The 17,715-nt window shown below is 45.7% G+C and overlaps 1 protein-coding gene across 3 annotated transcripts in view; it reads left to right on the top strand.

Annotated features, from left to right (window-relative positions):
* Positions 1-1,026: 1,026 nt before the first annotated feature.
* STAC (SH3 and cysteine rich domain) overlaps positions 1,027-17,715 on the top strand; it is a 115,874-nt gene continuing 99,185 nt past the window's right edge. The window contains exon 1 of one of the 3 annotated variants that reach the window (XM_084753530.1): positions 1,027-1,560. In XM_084753530.1, the coding sequence (XP_084609656.1) occupies positions 1,444-1,560 (117 nt within the window). In that variant the 5' untranslated portion in view covers positions 1,027-1,443. The remainder of the gene's footprint in view (positions 1,561-17,715) is intronic. The other 2 variants (XM_084753531.1, XM_084753532.1) reach the window with 2 other exon arrangements.

Consider the following 17,715-nt stretch of genomic DNA (forward strand, 5'->3'; position numbering starts at 1 on the left):
AGGCAGAGGAGGGGCACAATGAAGAGCAAATAGGAATGAAGCCTTATACGTGTGCATGAAAATATCACAAACAACCCAATTACTGTACGTGCTAGCTCCAAGTGATAAAATAAATTTAATTTTTTAAAAGAAATTAAAAATAAAGAGGAAGTTTTGTATTGATGTAGGAAAGGCTTTTATAAATTTAGGAGTAGTCCCTTTGGCTACATACTCTGTCGTGTCTGCAAACCAAACCGGCTCCTTCTGTGCCTTGGTCCAGCTATGTTCCATGTCTGTGGCCAATGGATTAAGTAAAGCTATCCAGTTCGCTGGTCTACACAGGTTCTTTTTTATTTTTACCTTTTTTTTTGTTTTGTTTTGTTTTGTTTTTTGGTTTTTTGGTTTTTGGTTTTTTGGAGACAGGATTTCTCTGTGTAACCTTGGCTGTCCTGGACTCACTTTGTAGACCAGGCTGGCCTTGAACTCAGAACGATCCATCTGCCTGCCTCCCAAGTGCTGCGATTAAAGGCATGGGCCACCAAGCCTGGCCTTACACAAGTTCTTAAACGCAAACAGAGCCCCACAGCCTGCGGGGGGGTGGGGAGGGGCTTCTTCTTCAGCTTCTAAGCCTGATGCAGCTTTGAGGCTCCACAGTCCAAATGGCATGAATTTGAAAAGCCCAAGTCACTCTCAAGTCTCAGCTCTGCCATTTATAGTTGAGCAACTTAAAGCGACCCTGTTCAAACCTCAGTTTCCTCATCTATAAATGAAAGTGACCATGCCTAACCCATGGTGAGCCTGTGAGCCACAGCAGGAGAAATTGGTGACCAGGTGTCGATATACCAAAGGCATTATCTGCCTGATTTAGATCAAGGCAGAACACTGGAAATTGCAGTGCCCATGGGTCAGAGGACGCCCACACTAGTCCCTGCTGTCACGGAACTATAAATTAAGCTAAGTGCCACCACATCTCCCTTCACTCTCAGGGCCAGGCATGAGGGGGTTGCTGAAGGTGGCCCATAGCACTTGTTTGTACGCGCTTTCTGTTCCTTGGGGGTTTGATGAGCATTTTCGCTAGAACATCATCAGACTCAGAGCTGGCGCTCACCGCGGATCTCCCGCACTGTCGGGTGAGTGCGGACCCCGCCCGCCTTGGGTTCCCCAGCTCGACCACGCAGCCCCGCCCCGAGCCTCCGCCTCCCATTCTCCAAGGGGCCAGCCGGGGCCCACCCGCCCGCTGCGGTGGGCGGCAGTCACGACTTGACACACTCTCGATCTGAAGCGAGGTGGCCGCTGGTGCTGCGCAGGGCGGAGCAGAGGCCCAGGAGGTGGGCAGGACCTGGCCAGGCGCGGCCCCAGGGCACACGCCACCGCCTGGCGGGATGGACATCCCGGGGACCTGGCACTGAGAGAGCACCACCGAAGTCCAGTGAGCCTGGGTTCCCCAAACCGTTCTCGCTGGTCATGATGATCCCTCCAAGTGGTGCACGCGAGGACAGCGGGGACGGACGGCTGACCAGGGAGGCGACAGGAACAGAGCAGCCGCCCTCTCCTGCGTCCACCAGCAGCTTGGAATCCAAGGTACAGCGCGCCTGCCCTGTGGAAACACAGAGTCCCTCTCCTTCTGCCACCTTTCCTCTGGGGTCCGGGTGCCAGGGGAACTGGGATTTTTTTCTCAGAGAGCTGGGGTCTGGTGGACCCATTGCTTCTCATGCGGAGCCAGCTGGACAGAACCAACCCTTTGCAAAGCTTCTGTCTTTGGACTCCAGGCACCTCACCCTAACCCCAGTACCCAGATGGCTTCCTTGGGCTGGGGAAGAGAATTAGGATGATGCCTGTGTCCCTAGTGAGGGTGGGATGGGTAACTTCTGGGGGCAAACAGACAGAGACAGCCTAGAAGGCTTTTAGAAAGCTTTAGCAGGGAGCCCACAAAGTGTGCCTCAGCCTGGGGTCTCGGGGACCCTTTGCTTATCAGGATGCCTCCTCCCTAATTTAAGATACCACGGGCTTAAAGAAATATATTAAGCGAAGAAAAGTGACTGCGTTTGCAAGAAAGTTAGCGTTTCCCGTTGTAGAAGTTGCTACTCTGTAGAACTTAACACTTGTCTTTTTAAGAGTCACACTAACACATATACACAAAACCAACCCCGCAGCAAGTCTCCTGTCACATTTATACTTCCTTTGAAACTTGTGTGGGTGCCAGGCACATGTTTGGAAAAGTTGGAAGAGAGCCAAGTAAAGCGTGGCTGCTTAACTGCACAGAGCCAAATGGCAACCGGGCAGGGAGAGTAAGCCGCGCAAGATGGAGTTGCAGTTAGTTGGTAGACCCTGTTAAGTGCAAGGCTCCTGTCTATTTAGAGGTCTTTAGGAGTACGTGGGGTATTGGGGGGATGTAAGCGTTCCCTATGCCGCAAAGGGATGCCAGTTTAGAGGGCTAATCAGAGCAAGGAAAAGTGAGGCCCTGTGGCCATGCTGTGCAACCTTAGAAGGCACCACAGCTCAAGGGGGCGCTGGTGATGGGCTTAACGCTGGCACTGTACACTTTGTGTCAATAGTTAACCATCAGAGACGGTGGTCTAAAACAAAACAACAACAACAAAAACTTTGCCCCCTCCAATTTAATTCCCAGCTATCTCATCGGAGCACCAGTGGCAGCTTCTCTAAAATCCAGTTGGAAAAGCAAGCAAGCCCATTTGGCAAATAGGCGAGTTTGTCTAACTATATCATGCTGCCTTGACAGATTTAGCCCTTCCCTCTGTGAGTTGAGAATTGGGATTCGCCACACTAGACGGTTGTTTCCAAAGCAGGCTCCCTGCCCACATACAAAACACCGCTCTTCTCCCTGGAACTCAATGGAACTCATTCTTGTCCAGCACTGACCACCACTCCCAGAGAGGCCGAGGGGTCAGCTGCCATTTGAGAGATGACCTGGAATTCTGTAGGTAGTGAAAGTCATCACAAGAGTCAAAGTGTTTTTTGGAACTTTGCATTGGGCCTACCGTCCTGCAGTAGGTGTGTTCCAGAAAGGTCTTAGCCTTTGGGTAAAACAGCAGCCCAATTCAAACATGAAGCATGGGCTTGCTATTTATAGATGTCCTCGTGTAAATCATTTGGCAAAGCAAAAACCTTCTATGTAATGCCCGTAATTATCCACTAATTTATCCAGCGAGGCTAACGATTTCAGATCTGTAGACTTCCATTTTTTTTTCAAAGTCATCTGGGTGCCTGATGTGTGTCTATGCATCTGTCAGTCTGCCACTGTGGCTAGGCAGCCTAGCCAATGGAAATGGAGTCCATGGGGGCGGGGCCCTGGATACTATGAAACTAGACACACAACATGCATGGGTGTGATTTTTTTTTCTTGAAGTGGTATTCATGACTGGATCAAGGGGGTTCACAGCCTCAAAAGAGGCTGGTCTGCTGCTGAGGAACAGTAGTGGTGAGGGGTAGATGGCTCACAGGGGCTGGTGAGATCATCAGTGTACACAGTGAAAGTCATCAGCCTTTAAAGGGGCTCTGGGCCCTAGAGAGGAGAGAGCCTGCTGAGAAAATGAAGGCAAAGCAGGTGCTTCTCTCTATTGGACTCTCCCATAAAGCGGTCATGTTCATCAAAATGTGCGCGTTTCAATATAAGCAAGAAGATAGATTTCTGATATATCCCAAAAATGTCAAGTAAAATAAATGATGGACATTTGAATCAGCTATATTAAATTCCAGATCCATATATAAAAAAAAACATCACTTTTACTCCATATTGCAACACAATATGTTAGCTAAATACAATAATTTTTTTAAAAAAAAAATCACCTGGAAGATGCATAGTGTAGGTCCTACAGGACATGGAAAGACTTTTTGTAAATTTAGGATTTTTTTTTTACTTCTTATTACATGGATTTGTTCATTTAAATATGTATGTGGGTACGAGCTCACTAGAGTGCCTGTGTGGGGGTCAGAAAACAGCTTGCAGGAGTCAGTTCTCTCCTTCCGCCATGTGGGATCCAGGAATCAAACTCAGGTCATCAGGCTTGTGGCAAGAGCTTCCTTTTTTTATTATTATTAATTTATTCAGGTTACAACTCAATTGTCATCCTATGGCAAGAGCTTTCACCCACTGCGCCATTTCAGTCATCGGTAAAGACTTTTAGAATTCCTTTTAAGAGATACTTTCTACCTAGCCATGGGCCTGTAATCTTAGCACTTGAGAAGCAGAGGCAGGAAGAAGGGCTACAGCATGAGACCCTGTGTCAGGAGGGAGAGAGAGAGCCAGGGAGAGGGAGAGGGAGGGAGGGAGAGGGGGGGCGGGGGCAGGAGGGAGAGAGAGAGAGAGAGGTGGGGGAGAGAGAAAGGGAGGGAGAGGGAGGGAGATGGAGAGGGGAGGGAGAGAGGGAAGGAAGGAGGGAGAGACAGAGAGAGAGGGAGGGAGAGAGAGAGCCAGGGAGAGGGAGAGGGAGGGAGGGAGAGAGGGGGGTGGGAGGGAGAGAGAGAGAGAGAGAGAGGTGGGGGAAAGAGAGAGGTGGGGGAGAGAGAAAGGGAGGGAGAGGGAGGGAGATGGAGAGGGGAGGGAGAGAGGGAAGGAGGAAGAGAGGGAGGGAAGGAGGGAGAGACAGAGAGTGAGAGGGAGGGAGAGTGAGAGGGAGGGAGAGAGAGAGCCAGGGAGAGGGAGAGAGGGGGGGCGGGAGGGAGAGAGAGAGGTGGGGGAGAGAGAGAGGTGGGGGAGAGAGAAAGGGAGGGAGAGGGAGGGAGATGGAGAGGGGAGAGAGAGAGGGAAGGAGGGAGAGAGGGAGGGAAGGAGGGAGGGAGAGAGAGAGGAAGGGAGGGAGGGGGAGAGAGAAACGTAAAAATAACAAGTACTAGATAGTTGAAAAGTCCAGAGAACAATAAAGAAAAAAACACCCATTGATTAACAAGCCAGAAGCAAACGCAGGCAGCACTTTATTCTTTGGCTTACCTACTCTCACCTACTTTTACTCTTACTTAGCGGAAGATCAACATCGAGGAGCTACTAAATGCTGCCTCTAGTCAGACGCCACCCTAAACTAGAAGACTCTACTGTGGCATCCATTTCATGGCTGGAGCAGTAAGAAGCTCCGGAAAGATCGGTGACCTACCCAAGGTCGTGTAGCTCATTGAGTGGCAAGTGTAGGGCCAGATTAACTTGACTTTGGTGTCGGTATCTTGGATCCTGTCTCCTGTCTGTGCAATGTTTACCTCAGCCATTTCTCCTGATGCCCTAGAAGTCAGAACCTCACTGAGAGATCAATGGCAACACTTCGTGTCTTCTACCTCCTCCTCTTTCTTTTCTGTTTCCTTATCGTCATCTTTTTGTTTTGCCTAGGATTACAAACATGCATCACTATACCCGCTTTTGTTTTTTTAAATTACATTTATTTATTTATGTATTAAATACACTCCTGCATGAGTGCACATCCAATGGTACATGTGTGAAGGTCAGAGGTCAACTCTTTTTGGTTTTGTTTGGTTTGGTTTGGTTTGGTTTGGTTTGGTTTGGTTTGGTTGTTTGGTTTTTCAGGACAGGGTTTCTCTGTGTAGCCTTGGCTGTCCTGGACTCGCATTGTAGACCAGGCTGGCCTCAAACTCACAGGGATCCACCTGCCTCTGCCTCCCGAGTGCTGGGATTAAAGGCGTGCACCACCACGCCCAGCTCAGAGGGAGTCAGTTCTGCTCTTGTACCACCAGGGTTCTGGGGATGGAACTCAGATGGTCAGGCTTGGAAGCAACAGCCTTCATCCACTGAGCCATTTTGTCAACCCAGTCAGGTCTTCTAAGAAATGGGGCTAGCATGGTGGCTTAACTAGTAAAGAATTTGCTATACAATCACTAGATCCCAAGTCTGATACCAAAAACTCCCTTTAAAAAGCTAAGCACCACTGCGCCTAACTTGAAATCTCAGCGCTAAGGAGGCAAAACATGCAGATATGTAAATATCACTGAACAGCCAGCTTAGCCTACTTGGCACGTTCCAGGCCAATGAGAGACTGCCTCAAAAATCAAGGTGGATGGTTCCTGATGATGATGGCACCTGAGGGTTTACTCCGGCCTCCACAAGCAAGCACACACATGTATGCATGCACAAACATACACGCACAGAAAGGAAAGAACTCGCGAACTGGAGATGTAGCTCAGTGGTGAAATGCTGGGCTGGTTTGCTCAGGGCCCTCAATTCAATCCACAGCACTTCAAGAACAAGTAAACAAACTAAGTCACACTGTGTGCAAAACGGTGGATGACCAACTCTTACTTGACTTCTCTGTCCTTGTGTTTGCCACTTCCCAGCCCAAAGTACATGTGTGGAAGTAATTAACTGCATTATCTCAGAACCACCTGGGAAGTAGGACACACCAGACCTCCTAATCCAGAAGTCTATATGGCATCCAAAGAGGCGAGCATATGCACACAGTATCTGAGTAAATAAAATACACACAAAACACCACCAAATATAAAACAAGGGCACACAACATCTATCACTACAAGTTCATTTTCTTTGCAGGTTCCTTGGAAAGCTAAATCACAGAGGGTTAAAATTAGTAACACTAGAGAGCATTCATTCCAGGTGTTTTAAAATTTGTATCCTTGTATATTTTGTACAACCACTTTCATGGAAAATTTCAACACACACACACACACACACACACACACACACCATCAAGGACCATCATCGATCTAACCAGCCCCCACCTTCCTTGGTTATTGGTTCATGGACTGTAGGATTGGCATACTACCCCATCACTGAACGCCCTCCCCCACAGGATCATCTGAAAGCAAAGTCTGCGTTATCAGATCCTTTTAGCCAGAAAATCTTTCAGCTTGCTTATCTAAAAGATAAGGACTCTCCGGGTAAACCTAGGATCCCATTAGCACATACTACAGAGGTTTTGGCATTGAGGGTCAGCGGAGTCTCTCAAAGGTTCAAAAACTGTAGGAAGTCTATAAGTAAATAGAACCAACATTTAAAACTATACAGGTATGTGAGTTACCTGGGAAAAGCATGTGTACCTTATATAAGGTCTACAAGAGCACATATCACTCCCCACTCTCTTCCTGCCCCCTCAGATCGGGCTCCAAAGAAGGACAGTAAGTTACTGAGATGATGTAGCACAGACAGTTAAGTAGTTACTGGCTTCTTGGCTGCGCTCTTAGCCGAGAACCCAGGCTTCAACTTTGAATCCCATGATAATTTCCTCAGAGCCAATTCCTGTAAGCACATGTAGCCATGAAGTTTAACGCAATTGCATTTTTTTTTCTTTTCCATTAGTGGAGCTGAAAAATCTGAAAGCCAGTAATGTGTGTCCCTCCTCACTCTTTCCACTAACTGTTCCAGAAAGAGCAGAGCCGAGTTTAATTACAGGGTGCTGGATAGAGATCAGTAGACCAAAGACAAACTCTCCCTTGCCCCAGTAGCTGAATATTTTCCCATTGACTTGATGATAGCTTAGAAGCTTACAAGGGTCAAATGCGAGATTTTGGGCCATCAGGGACGTGACCTAAGGTTCCATCCAGATGATACAGAGAGATCTCAGGCTTTGAGGTTAGAAAGACAAAATCCTCAACCTCCCCCAGTTGCCACTTCTCTGACAGCGAGCACGGTGGCTCACTATCTACAAGCCTGGGTGTCAACGTTAGCTTCAAACAACCCTACGCTCAACTGAGAGAAAGGAACCTTAGCAGAATAACTGCTCAGACCTGAGTGGCCTGTGGCCATGTCTGTGAGGCATTTTCTTAATTACTAGCTGGCCCAGCCCACTGTGAACGATGCTATCCCTAGGCAGGTGGGCATGGGCTATGCAAGAAAGCTAGCTGAACAAGCTGCCGGAAGCTGCGCAGTAAGCTCTGGTCCTCCATGGTCTCTGATGCAGTTCCTGTCTTGCCTACCCTTGATCATAGGCTATCCACTGTGAGACAAATATACCATTTCCTGCCCCGAGTTGCTTTCACCCACGTGTTTTATCACAGCAAACCAGGGCACTGGGCTCTCCGTCTCTAAAGGACAGAATCGCCATCTGGCAAGTTAGTTAGTTTGTGTGTTTTGCTGCTGCCGTCGGTTTGATTTTTGTTGTTGTTGCTTGAGATAGGGTCACCCTGTACAGATGCAGCCTGGCCTGGAACTTGTTACTGAGACCAGGACTCCCTTGGATTCACAGGTATGCCTGGGCTGCACTCCAGAAGGCTGGGAATAAAGGCAGGGGACACCATGCTCAGCTTTCTGGTTGGCATTTTTTTTAATGAAGTATTAACATACAACCAGCACATGTGTGCAGAACACACTGTTGATCTTCTCTCTTGAGACAGAGGGAGGATTCTTCAGGAGCCAAACCCGGAATTCAGCATCGCTGATATTATTTCCACTAACACAACTGACTTTCCAAAAGCTCATCTGGCTCTTTCTCTCTTTGGACTTTTGAGTTGCACTGTCAACTAGGATGAGATTCTCCCTTATCTGGTTTACATCACTAAGTTTACATCATCAGCACCGGCACACAGTTAATTTGATGGCATGGTATAATCCACTCACCTCCCAGGGGAGTCACAAACTATTCCTGAGTGATGCGCTCTGAACCCCGCAAACCACTCAACTGAAGGAAGATGCCTCTACTCATGAGGGCATCGCCTGGGTTTTGAGAAAGGTTCTGTGCCCATCAGTGAGCTGTCCTTTAATGTCTACTTTATGCCCAGCATTTCCCCAGCACAAGCATGAAGCTGTGATAGACAAGAAATTAAACTTAAACTCAAAGAAAGAAGATAAAGCAAAACACATTTAAATCACAAAGGAAGCCAGGCCAGGCCTAGGTTGAATCACAGGCATCATTCATATTCTCTCTCTCTCTCTCTCTCTCTCTCTCTCTCTCTCTCTCTCTCTCTCTCTCTCTCTCTCTCCCTCTTTCTCTCTCTCTCTCCTCTCTCTCTCTCTCCCTTTCTCCCCACCCCCTCTCTTTATTGTTGTTTTTCAAGACAGGGTTTTTCTATGCATTAGAGCCCTGGCTGTCCCGAAACTTTCTCTGTAGACCAGGCTGGCCTCAAACTCACAGAGATCTGCCTGCCTCTGCCTCCTGAGTGCTGGGATTGAAGATGTGTGCTGCCACACCCAGTCACTATGCTTTTCAATGTTTCTTCTAACACTGGACTGTTCTAGATTCTAAGGATTACAGAATGCTCAAAAGAGCAATATCCATGTCCTTCCGTCACCTTCCTCCCACTCCATCTAAGAAAAAGCGTCTGTATCTATTATCTTTTTCACATTTCCCACTGAACCAAGGAAATGGCTTTGGGAAAGGTAGCCTGCGTATAATTCTTCATGTTGCTAAAAAGTTTCAAGCATTTCTCACAAGCAGCTAGATGTATAAGCTGACTCTGCTGCAATTTATGTCACCTCATGCATAGAAAAATAAAGGGTATTCTACGCAGACAACTGGAAAATCAAAATAATTTTAAGAAGAAAAATATGCACCTCACATGTCCACCCAGAGATAAGAGTTGTTCACTGTGTTTGGCTGTTGCTTTCAAGTGCATTTCCCTTCTTATGTTGATACATGCTGAAAAGAAAGCTGGGAAAGTCTCTTCCTACATGCGCTTTTCTTCCACCCACTGTTTTCCAGACACACTTTTCCATCCTCCGAAATCGTCGGTGGTGTAACGTTCCATTTATCCCATTTCCCTGCCCGATACGCCATTTGCTTTGCACATCTAGGTTCTCTCTCAGCTTTCACACATTTGAAAAATACGAGAACCTGCACCCTGATGCGTAATTGCTGCATGTATCTGTGATTCAATTCATTTCATGAGCCATTCCTGGGCCTGCACATGTTACTCTCATTGTTACAAGGACTTTGAGAACTCCTCCGACACATTTCCTTCTGTAACAAACTTTCCTTTCAAATATAACATCCCCCAAAAAAGGTGCAAAAAAAAAAAAGATTATTGCTCAATGAATTAAATTAAAAAAAAAAAAAAAAACTCTTGGTGTGGCTGGCCACTATTTAAGTCACAAGTAGAATGTGATTCACACCCAGAATACTGCATATCCTGATTGCTTTCTTCCAGCCCCACCTCCCAAAGATGAACAATTTCCTTGCTCCTAACTAAGTAAATTGTTTTTGTTTGTTTTGGAAATCTTGGCCAATGCATCCGTCAGTGTGGACCAGTTAATGCCTTGGCTCTTGGCTCTCCATGATGCTGGGGCCACTTCAGCAGACATGTTTTCATTTTCAGTGTTGTGTCACATCCATTGCAAGAGTAGAGTATGACTGCCTGCCCATGTTACTAATGAGGGGTGCTTGGGTGGTTTCTTTTGCTGGGGTACCCCCTAAGCAGTACTGCTGTGATCATTCTTGTACATACACTCTGTGATGCCTATGAAGTAGCCTGCTAGGCATATGCCTATGAGCAGCCGTGTTGACCACAGTACGTGCATATGCATATATAAATACAGTTCCCTTGCCACAGCTGGCTGTACCAATACATAGCCCAGCAGGTACAGTGACATGTGACAGCCACTCACTCAGCATCCCCTACACTTGGTATCATCTGATTTTTTTTTTTAGCTATGTCATAGGTGATGATCAAAATGTTTTAACTTGTAGTGTCCTCAGTGGCCAGTGACACCAGTGGTTTTCACATGATTATTGAGAGCTCTTGCTTACTTGCCTATTAGATTGCCTTCCTTTTTGTTGGCGTTCTTTATATATTCTTGGTATGAAAGAGAGGTAGATGTAATGCACACAGTTCTCTCATACTCTGAAAAAAATGCCTCTTTGTGGCTTAGCATAAATTCTCTCTCTCTCTCTCTCCCTCTCTCTCTCTCTCTCTCTCTCTGTGTGTGTGTGTGTGTGTGTGTGTGTGTGTGTGTGTGTGTGTATGTGTGTCTGTCTGTCTGTCTGTCTGTCTTCCTGCCTATCTTTCTATTTGTCTGTCTTATGGTGTGGATATTTGGAAGTAGAGGCCAAAGGACCTCTGAAGTCATTCCTCAGGCACTATCTATCTTCTTAAATTTTTTTTTTGGATTAAAATATATATAATTTCCCCCCTTCCCTTTCCTCCCTCTAAACCCCCTTTGCTGACTTTCTAATGCATGCTTTCTTTTTACATTAATCATTGTCACATGCACATATGTGTATATATACACTGTAGAGCCCAGCCCTAACTGATACACCTGCAGCATAGCTTCTGTAACTATGGCCCAGGGATCATTGTGTATGAGAGGGCAGAAAGATTGTACGAGCCAGAGGAACAGGGGATTTTGCTGTGAGGTTGTCTGTCCTAGGGATGTCAGAGGCTGCGCGGATAGTCTTTTACCAACAAGACTGCCTAAATCTGAGCTGAACAAGAACACCACCAGTAGACATGCTAACACGGACAGAGAAAGCTCAAGAGACCTCAACTCTACACTAAGAACTAAAGGATGCTGGGAGCAGAATAAATAGTCTCCCCCAGGGAAGAGCATACCTTTATTTTTCAAAACACATCTCTCACTGGCCTGCCTCTTGCTTAAACTAGGCTGGCCGGCCAGTGAATCTACCTGTCTCTGCTTTCCCAGAGATGGGCTTCCAAGTCTCGCACCACCACACTGTGTGCATGGGTTGGTTGGTTTGTTTGAGCAGATTCTGGGCATGGGACTCCAGACCTTATGCTTTACTGGCCAAGCCATCTTCCCAGCTCCTCTGACAGACAGTCTTAATCTCACACAGCCCTGTTTGTTCCTCCTCCTCTCTATGGGTGTGCTTACTTGGCCTGCTTCCTGTGACATCATGAAGGTGTCCTCCATGACTGATTAACCTCCATTGGCGGTTTCCCTGTTGATAGGGTTTAAAGTACAGACCAAGCTTGGATGGCGACTGTCCTGCTGCTCTTGCCCTGAGCAGCTCAGCTGTGCACACGCAAAGGCCACATCTTTGCTCAAGTATGGCGCTGCCTCAAGCGTTTGGGGCTTCATTGTTATGAGACCTCTGGTTTTGGTGGACTGAGCCCTGCAACTTTGCTCCCTTCTCTTCCTTATCAAATTGATTTTTGTAGAGGGGCACTTGGCTCTTCACATTTCAGAATGAATTGTAGAGTCGCAAAACTACCTGGGAGGATTTTGATGCGTATTGAAGACAATCTGTAAAAACCTATTTGGAGAGAATGGAAATTTTAATAATGCAGTTTCCCAGTAATAATCTCCCACGCCAGAGTCCCGAGTCCTCAGGCCACCATTGACTGAGAAATAAATATGTTAATTTTCCAATTTGGGGATTCCTAGAACCAAATCATTTTAATATAAACATGAGCCTCGAGCCTATGTGAAGCAAACCTGTAATAACCACCTCCATGGAAATATTTTTTCAACCATCAATTTTGCCTGCCTCACGTCTAAGCCAAGCCTTCCTCCCCAGCAGCCTGAGTTGGGAAGAAGTTTATTTTGAGTTCGTCTTCTCTCTCTTTTCTAGATTGCTCTCCAAGGGCCAGTCATCAAAGCCCAGAACTCTAGGTTGGTTCCGACTGTGAAGTGCTGCCTCCCCCATTTGAAATCACGACACAGAGCCACTGGGGACGAGGGATCCTCATACCATTTTCCCTATTTTCTATGTCATTTCACTTCCCTCTCAGCACTGCACAAAGGAGCCAGTTTCTCCCTGTCTCTGCCAGCGCCCAGGACTTTCACATCTAGTTGTTGACTATCTTAGTGGTTTTAAAGACGCATTTTGTGGTGACATCAATTTGTGTTTCCTTGATTTCTGATCAGACTGAGATCCTTTCAAAGGTCATTTGCATATGTTCTTTGGGAAAAGGTCTAGTCAATGCCTTTGGCCATTTTTTTTTTAAGTTGGATTGATGATTTGTGTGTGTGTGTGTGTGTGTGTGTGCTGGGGTTGTGACGTCACATCCTTGGAAATGAGCAAAGTAAACTCGGCACTGTGTATGCTGCATGCCTGGAATCCAACATTCAGGGAGCCAGGGCAGGAGGCTGACTACATTCAATACCAGCTTGAGCTGAGAAAGAGAGAGAGAGAGTGGGGCGAGGGGGAGTGAGGAAACGAGGAAAGAAAGAGGGAAGATACGCCAATCAGAAGGCTAACACCACCTTTTATTATTGTTCGATCACATTTATCCTCTATGGAAGATTATTTTCATGCTATTCTGTTGTCTATTTTCCTTTGTGAATAATCAGCTCCTGCTCTTGTCCATTTTGACCCTGCATATCCATTTCCTGTTTATTTTTTAAAATTCTCTGTCCATATTGAAGCAATGGTCTTTTGTATGCACTGCAGACATGGCCTCACTCTGCCATTTATCTTTCAGTTTTGTTTACTACACTTCAACATTTATTTTTATCATATAGAATGTCTCGAATTTAGCTTTGCTTTCTTTTTTTTTTTTTTTCATTTATATTTAGGACCACCTCTCTCACCCTGAGAACAGAAAAATATTAATCTAGATGTCTATATTTCTCTGCCATTATCATATAAAGTTTATTTTAATACTTCATTAACTATCTTTGGTTTGTATTATTGTAAGGTATGAAAGAATCCTGAATTCCCCAAATGATTGTTTCGGTATTTTTAAACCATTTGCTGAATAATTTATTCTTTTCTCAGTGATTTGAAATGGTACATTTATTATGTAATAAATGGAAATATGTACTGGATTCTCTTTTGGAATCATCTGTTCTATGCTGATGACTTTAAAATTTATTCTTTCACTCAACTCTGCACTATACTTTAAAATAGGCTTTGAGGGGTGCTAAGGCGATGGCTCAGTGGTTCGGAGCACTTGCTGTTCTTCCAGAGGACCTGGGATCAGGTCCTAGTGCCCATGTCTGACGGCTCATGACTGTCTGTAACTCCAGCTCCAGGGAATCTGATGCCCTCTTCTGCCCTCCAAAGGCATCTGTACTCACATGCACACACTCACACAGACACATGCACACACTCACACAGACACATGTACACACTCACACAGATGCATGCACACACTCACACAGACACATGCACACACTCACACAGACACATGCACACACTCACACAGACACATGCACACACTCACACAGACACATGCACACACTCACACAGACACATGCACACACTCACACAGACACACGCACACACTCACACAGATGCATGCACACACTCACACAGACGCATGCACACACTCACACAGACACATGCACACACTCACACAGACGCATGCACACACGCACACAGACGCATGCACAAGAACAAAAAGCTAAAGCAGGCATTGATAATTACAGACATGCCCCCCTGGGGATTTTCATAATTTACTTGCACCTGCCTTTTTGTTTTTCTACCAAGTTATCAAAAAAAAAAAGGCTTTTTTTTTCCTTCATAGTTTTGGGACCTACATATACTAGACAAATGTTCTACTACTGAGCTATATTCTCATTCCAAAAATAACTTTGGCTAAAATATCCTTTATCGGAAAATATTTAAAATCCTTTCTTGTTTTTTTTTTTTAAATAAACCACATGCAATCACTATTTATAGGCATCCTCTTGTGTCACAGTTCACTGGAACTTCTTATCCTGCCCAGCCACATCTTAGTACATTAAAAAATGATAAAGAGATACAGAGGTAGATATGTATACTCACTTTTAAATATGTAATATGTACATATATTGAAATCATGCTAAATCATGACATTTCAACCATCAGTTAAAATTTCTTTTAAATTAAAAAACACTTTAAAAAATTAAAGAATCTTAATATTTTAAAAGTAAATGTGTAATATGTCATTAGTATCCTAGTGAAAAATTCACAGCAAGAAGATTTTTATCCAGGTATATAACATATTTATTTAGTTTTGAAATGATTTTAGGCCTTTTATATATTCCTGGGAAATTTTAAAAGTATATTCTAATGGTTCTCAGCAGTTTCCTAGCATGTGTTTAGGTTCTAGAACATAGTACACAAACACCAGAAAGGCACTTGCCAATGCTATGAAGCCAGTGTCCAAGGCCCTGCCTCTTCCTGCCATGCCACTGAGAGCTAGGCTTTCACAGGTGAAACAGGAGTGGACATATTAGCCAAGGGTAACAAAGTTGCCACCTTGAAAAGGTGTCTGTGCTTCTGTGTTGATAGCCAGATGTGGTCACAACAGTTGGCAGGTGGCTAGGCTGTGAGCTGTAGATACACGGGTGCGTGCGCACACACAACTGACATACACATGAGCACACACACAGTTTACATATACATGAGCATACACGCAATTTACTTTACATACACATGAGCACACACACAATTTACATACACATGAGCATACAGGCAATTTACATGTGCACATGATGAAATGTTATTCAGTCTTTAAAGAGGAGATCTGTTGCCGAAACATGAATGAGTCTGGAGGACATTGTGTCAAGGGAAGGAAAAATACTGCATGATCTCATGTTACCATAATAAAGAGAAGGGAGAGGGAGGAAGGGAGGAACAGTAAGCGGACGTCATGTGCATAGGACAATGGAGATCAGAGGGTATTACGCAGCAGCCATGAGGGATAAAGCGACTAAAGTGACGGGAGTGGTGCTGTGTAAGGGGTGTCTCTTGAAGTAAGTAGATTTTCCTTGTCACACAGAAGAGGCAAGTGTGAAATCGGTTTCACTAGAGGAGACACTCGACTGTCATATCCTATGGCACTGTGCTGCAAACTCTAATATCCACAAGGAAGTGTGTTTAAGAAAATAAGGATTGTGTAGATGTCTTTGTGGTTAAGGCAATTACTGAGGAAGTGTGAGAACGGCTGCTCAGATCCCTAGAAGCCATGTTAAAGCCTAGGGAGCATAGAAAGAGCCTGGGGGGCATAGAAACAGCCTGGGGGGCATAGAAACAGCCTGGGGAGGGGGGCATAGAAACAGCCTGGGGGGCATAGAAACAGCCTGGGGAGGGGGGCATAGAAACAGCCTGGGGGGCATAGAAACAGCCTGGGGAGGGGGGCATAGAAACAGCCTGGGAGCATAGAGACAGCCTGGGAGGGGGGCATAGAAACAGCCTGGGGGGGCATAGAAACAGCCTGGGGAGGGGGGCATAGAAACAAACAGCCTGGGGAGGGGGGCATAGAAACAGCCTGGGAGCATAGAAACAGCCTGGGGAGGGGGGCATAGAAACAGCCTGGGAGCATAGAAACAGCCTGGGGAGGGGGGCATAGAAACAGCCTGGGCGATAGAGACAGCCTGTACTTCTAGTGCTTAGGTAAGGGAGCTCCAGAGCAAGCGGGCTAGCTACACTGCGAGCTTTCTCAGGGTCCAACTGGGAGAGCCTGCCTCAGTGAATAAGGTAGAGCAATCAAAGAAGACAGAGGGCATGAGTCTTGGACCTCTACCCACAAACAGACATATGTACCTGCACACACAGGTGCACATACACACACACACACACACACACACACACACACACACACACAGAAGAAATAAAGAAAATAAATAGAATGCTGTGCTTCTGGCTGATCCAGGGCACTGGGTTCTAGAGTCAGACACTACATTAGGATCCCACAATGCCTCTGGGATGCCAGCTAACAGTCCCTCCTTTCCCAGAGCACTGCGTTTTCTGTAACCTGAGCCTGTGACACCTTCCACAGCACTGCCATTAGAGTGAAGGCAACTGTGGGTGCTGAGTGTCTGGGATCTACTTGGTAGAGGGTGTTAGTGTGGGTAGTTATAACAGCTATGGTCATAATTTTACCCAGAGCCACAGCTCCCTTCTTAAAGGGCAAGGCAAGTGCAGTGACTATTACCGGAGGCACCAGGCTCATACCTGACCTACTTATAGAGTCACTGGAGTTTTCAGTGTGTCATGCAGCTGGTACTGAGGGATGACCTTAGCTCTCCTAATAGTCCTTGCCACTCTGGAAACTCCTGCAGATTATTGGTTACTATGCAAATTCAATTCTCAAGGCCCATCAGCTTCCAGCTGAGCCGGTTCTTAGGACCCCTCTCATGCAAACCTCATACTCCCAGGTCACGTGACAATTAGGCCACCATGGCCTTTCTGTAAGAGACAGATCACATGCCTGCCCTACTAAGAATTTCCATCAGGACCAGGTGTGGAATTGCTTCGGGTATTTAAGTCATCAAGGGATTGGTTTGGGCGCTTTGCCCCTTTTATCTGGTATATTATATTAATAGATATCCTGAAATATTAAATTATTTTTTACATTCTTGGCACAAGTTCTACTTGGCCAAGGGGATTTTCTTTTAATAAACTTCTGTGGTGTGATTGCCAATGTGCTATTATTTTTGCATCTACATACGTATGAGAGATTATTTCCTATCTGTTGCCTGGAGCTCTTGGTCACGTTTCATTTTAAAAGATACGCCAAACTTAAAAAAAAAATTTTTTTTTAAAGATATCCATGGATGCTTTGCATTCTCTCTATGGAGATGAGGGTGGACCCTAGAATCTGCCTCTCCTCTGAATAAACATTTGGAGGAAAACAACTGCCAGAGATGTCTACACTTAATACCCACCTCAAAGTGAAAGTTGAAAACACTTCTTGTTTTTTGATCCTGTTCTCTTAAAAATCCAAATTGGCATCAGTCAAACTTACTAATTTTTGCTTTGCCAGAAGATTGTCAGTTTCATCTATGAACCCTGGGTGGGTTCATAGACAGCCACAGGACCCTCCCCCAGGCCCATGCCACCTTAGCTCCAGAAGGAGCCCTGTGGGCATCCACCCCGAGAACACCACTTCTTCAGCTCTCTGCTTTTGCGTGAGTTGGAGCATCGGGTCTGGGTCTAG

The sequence above is a fragment of the Acomys minous genome (genome assembly GCF_964271855.1).
Source record: "Acomys minous genome assembly, chromosome: 13".
NCBI lineage: Eukaryota > Metazoa > Chordata > Mammalia > Rodentia > Muridae > Acomys > Acomys minous.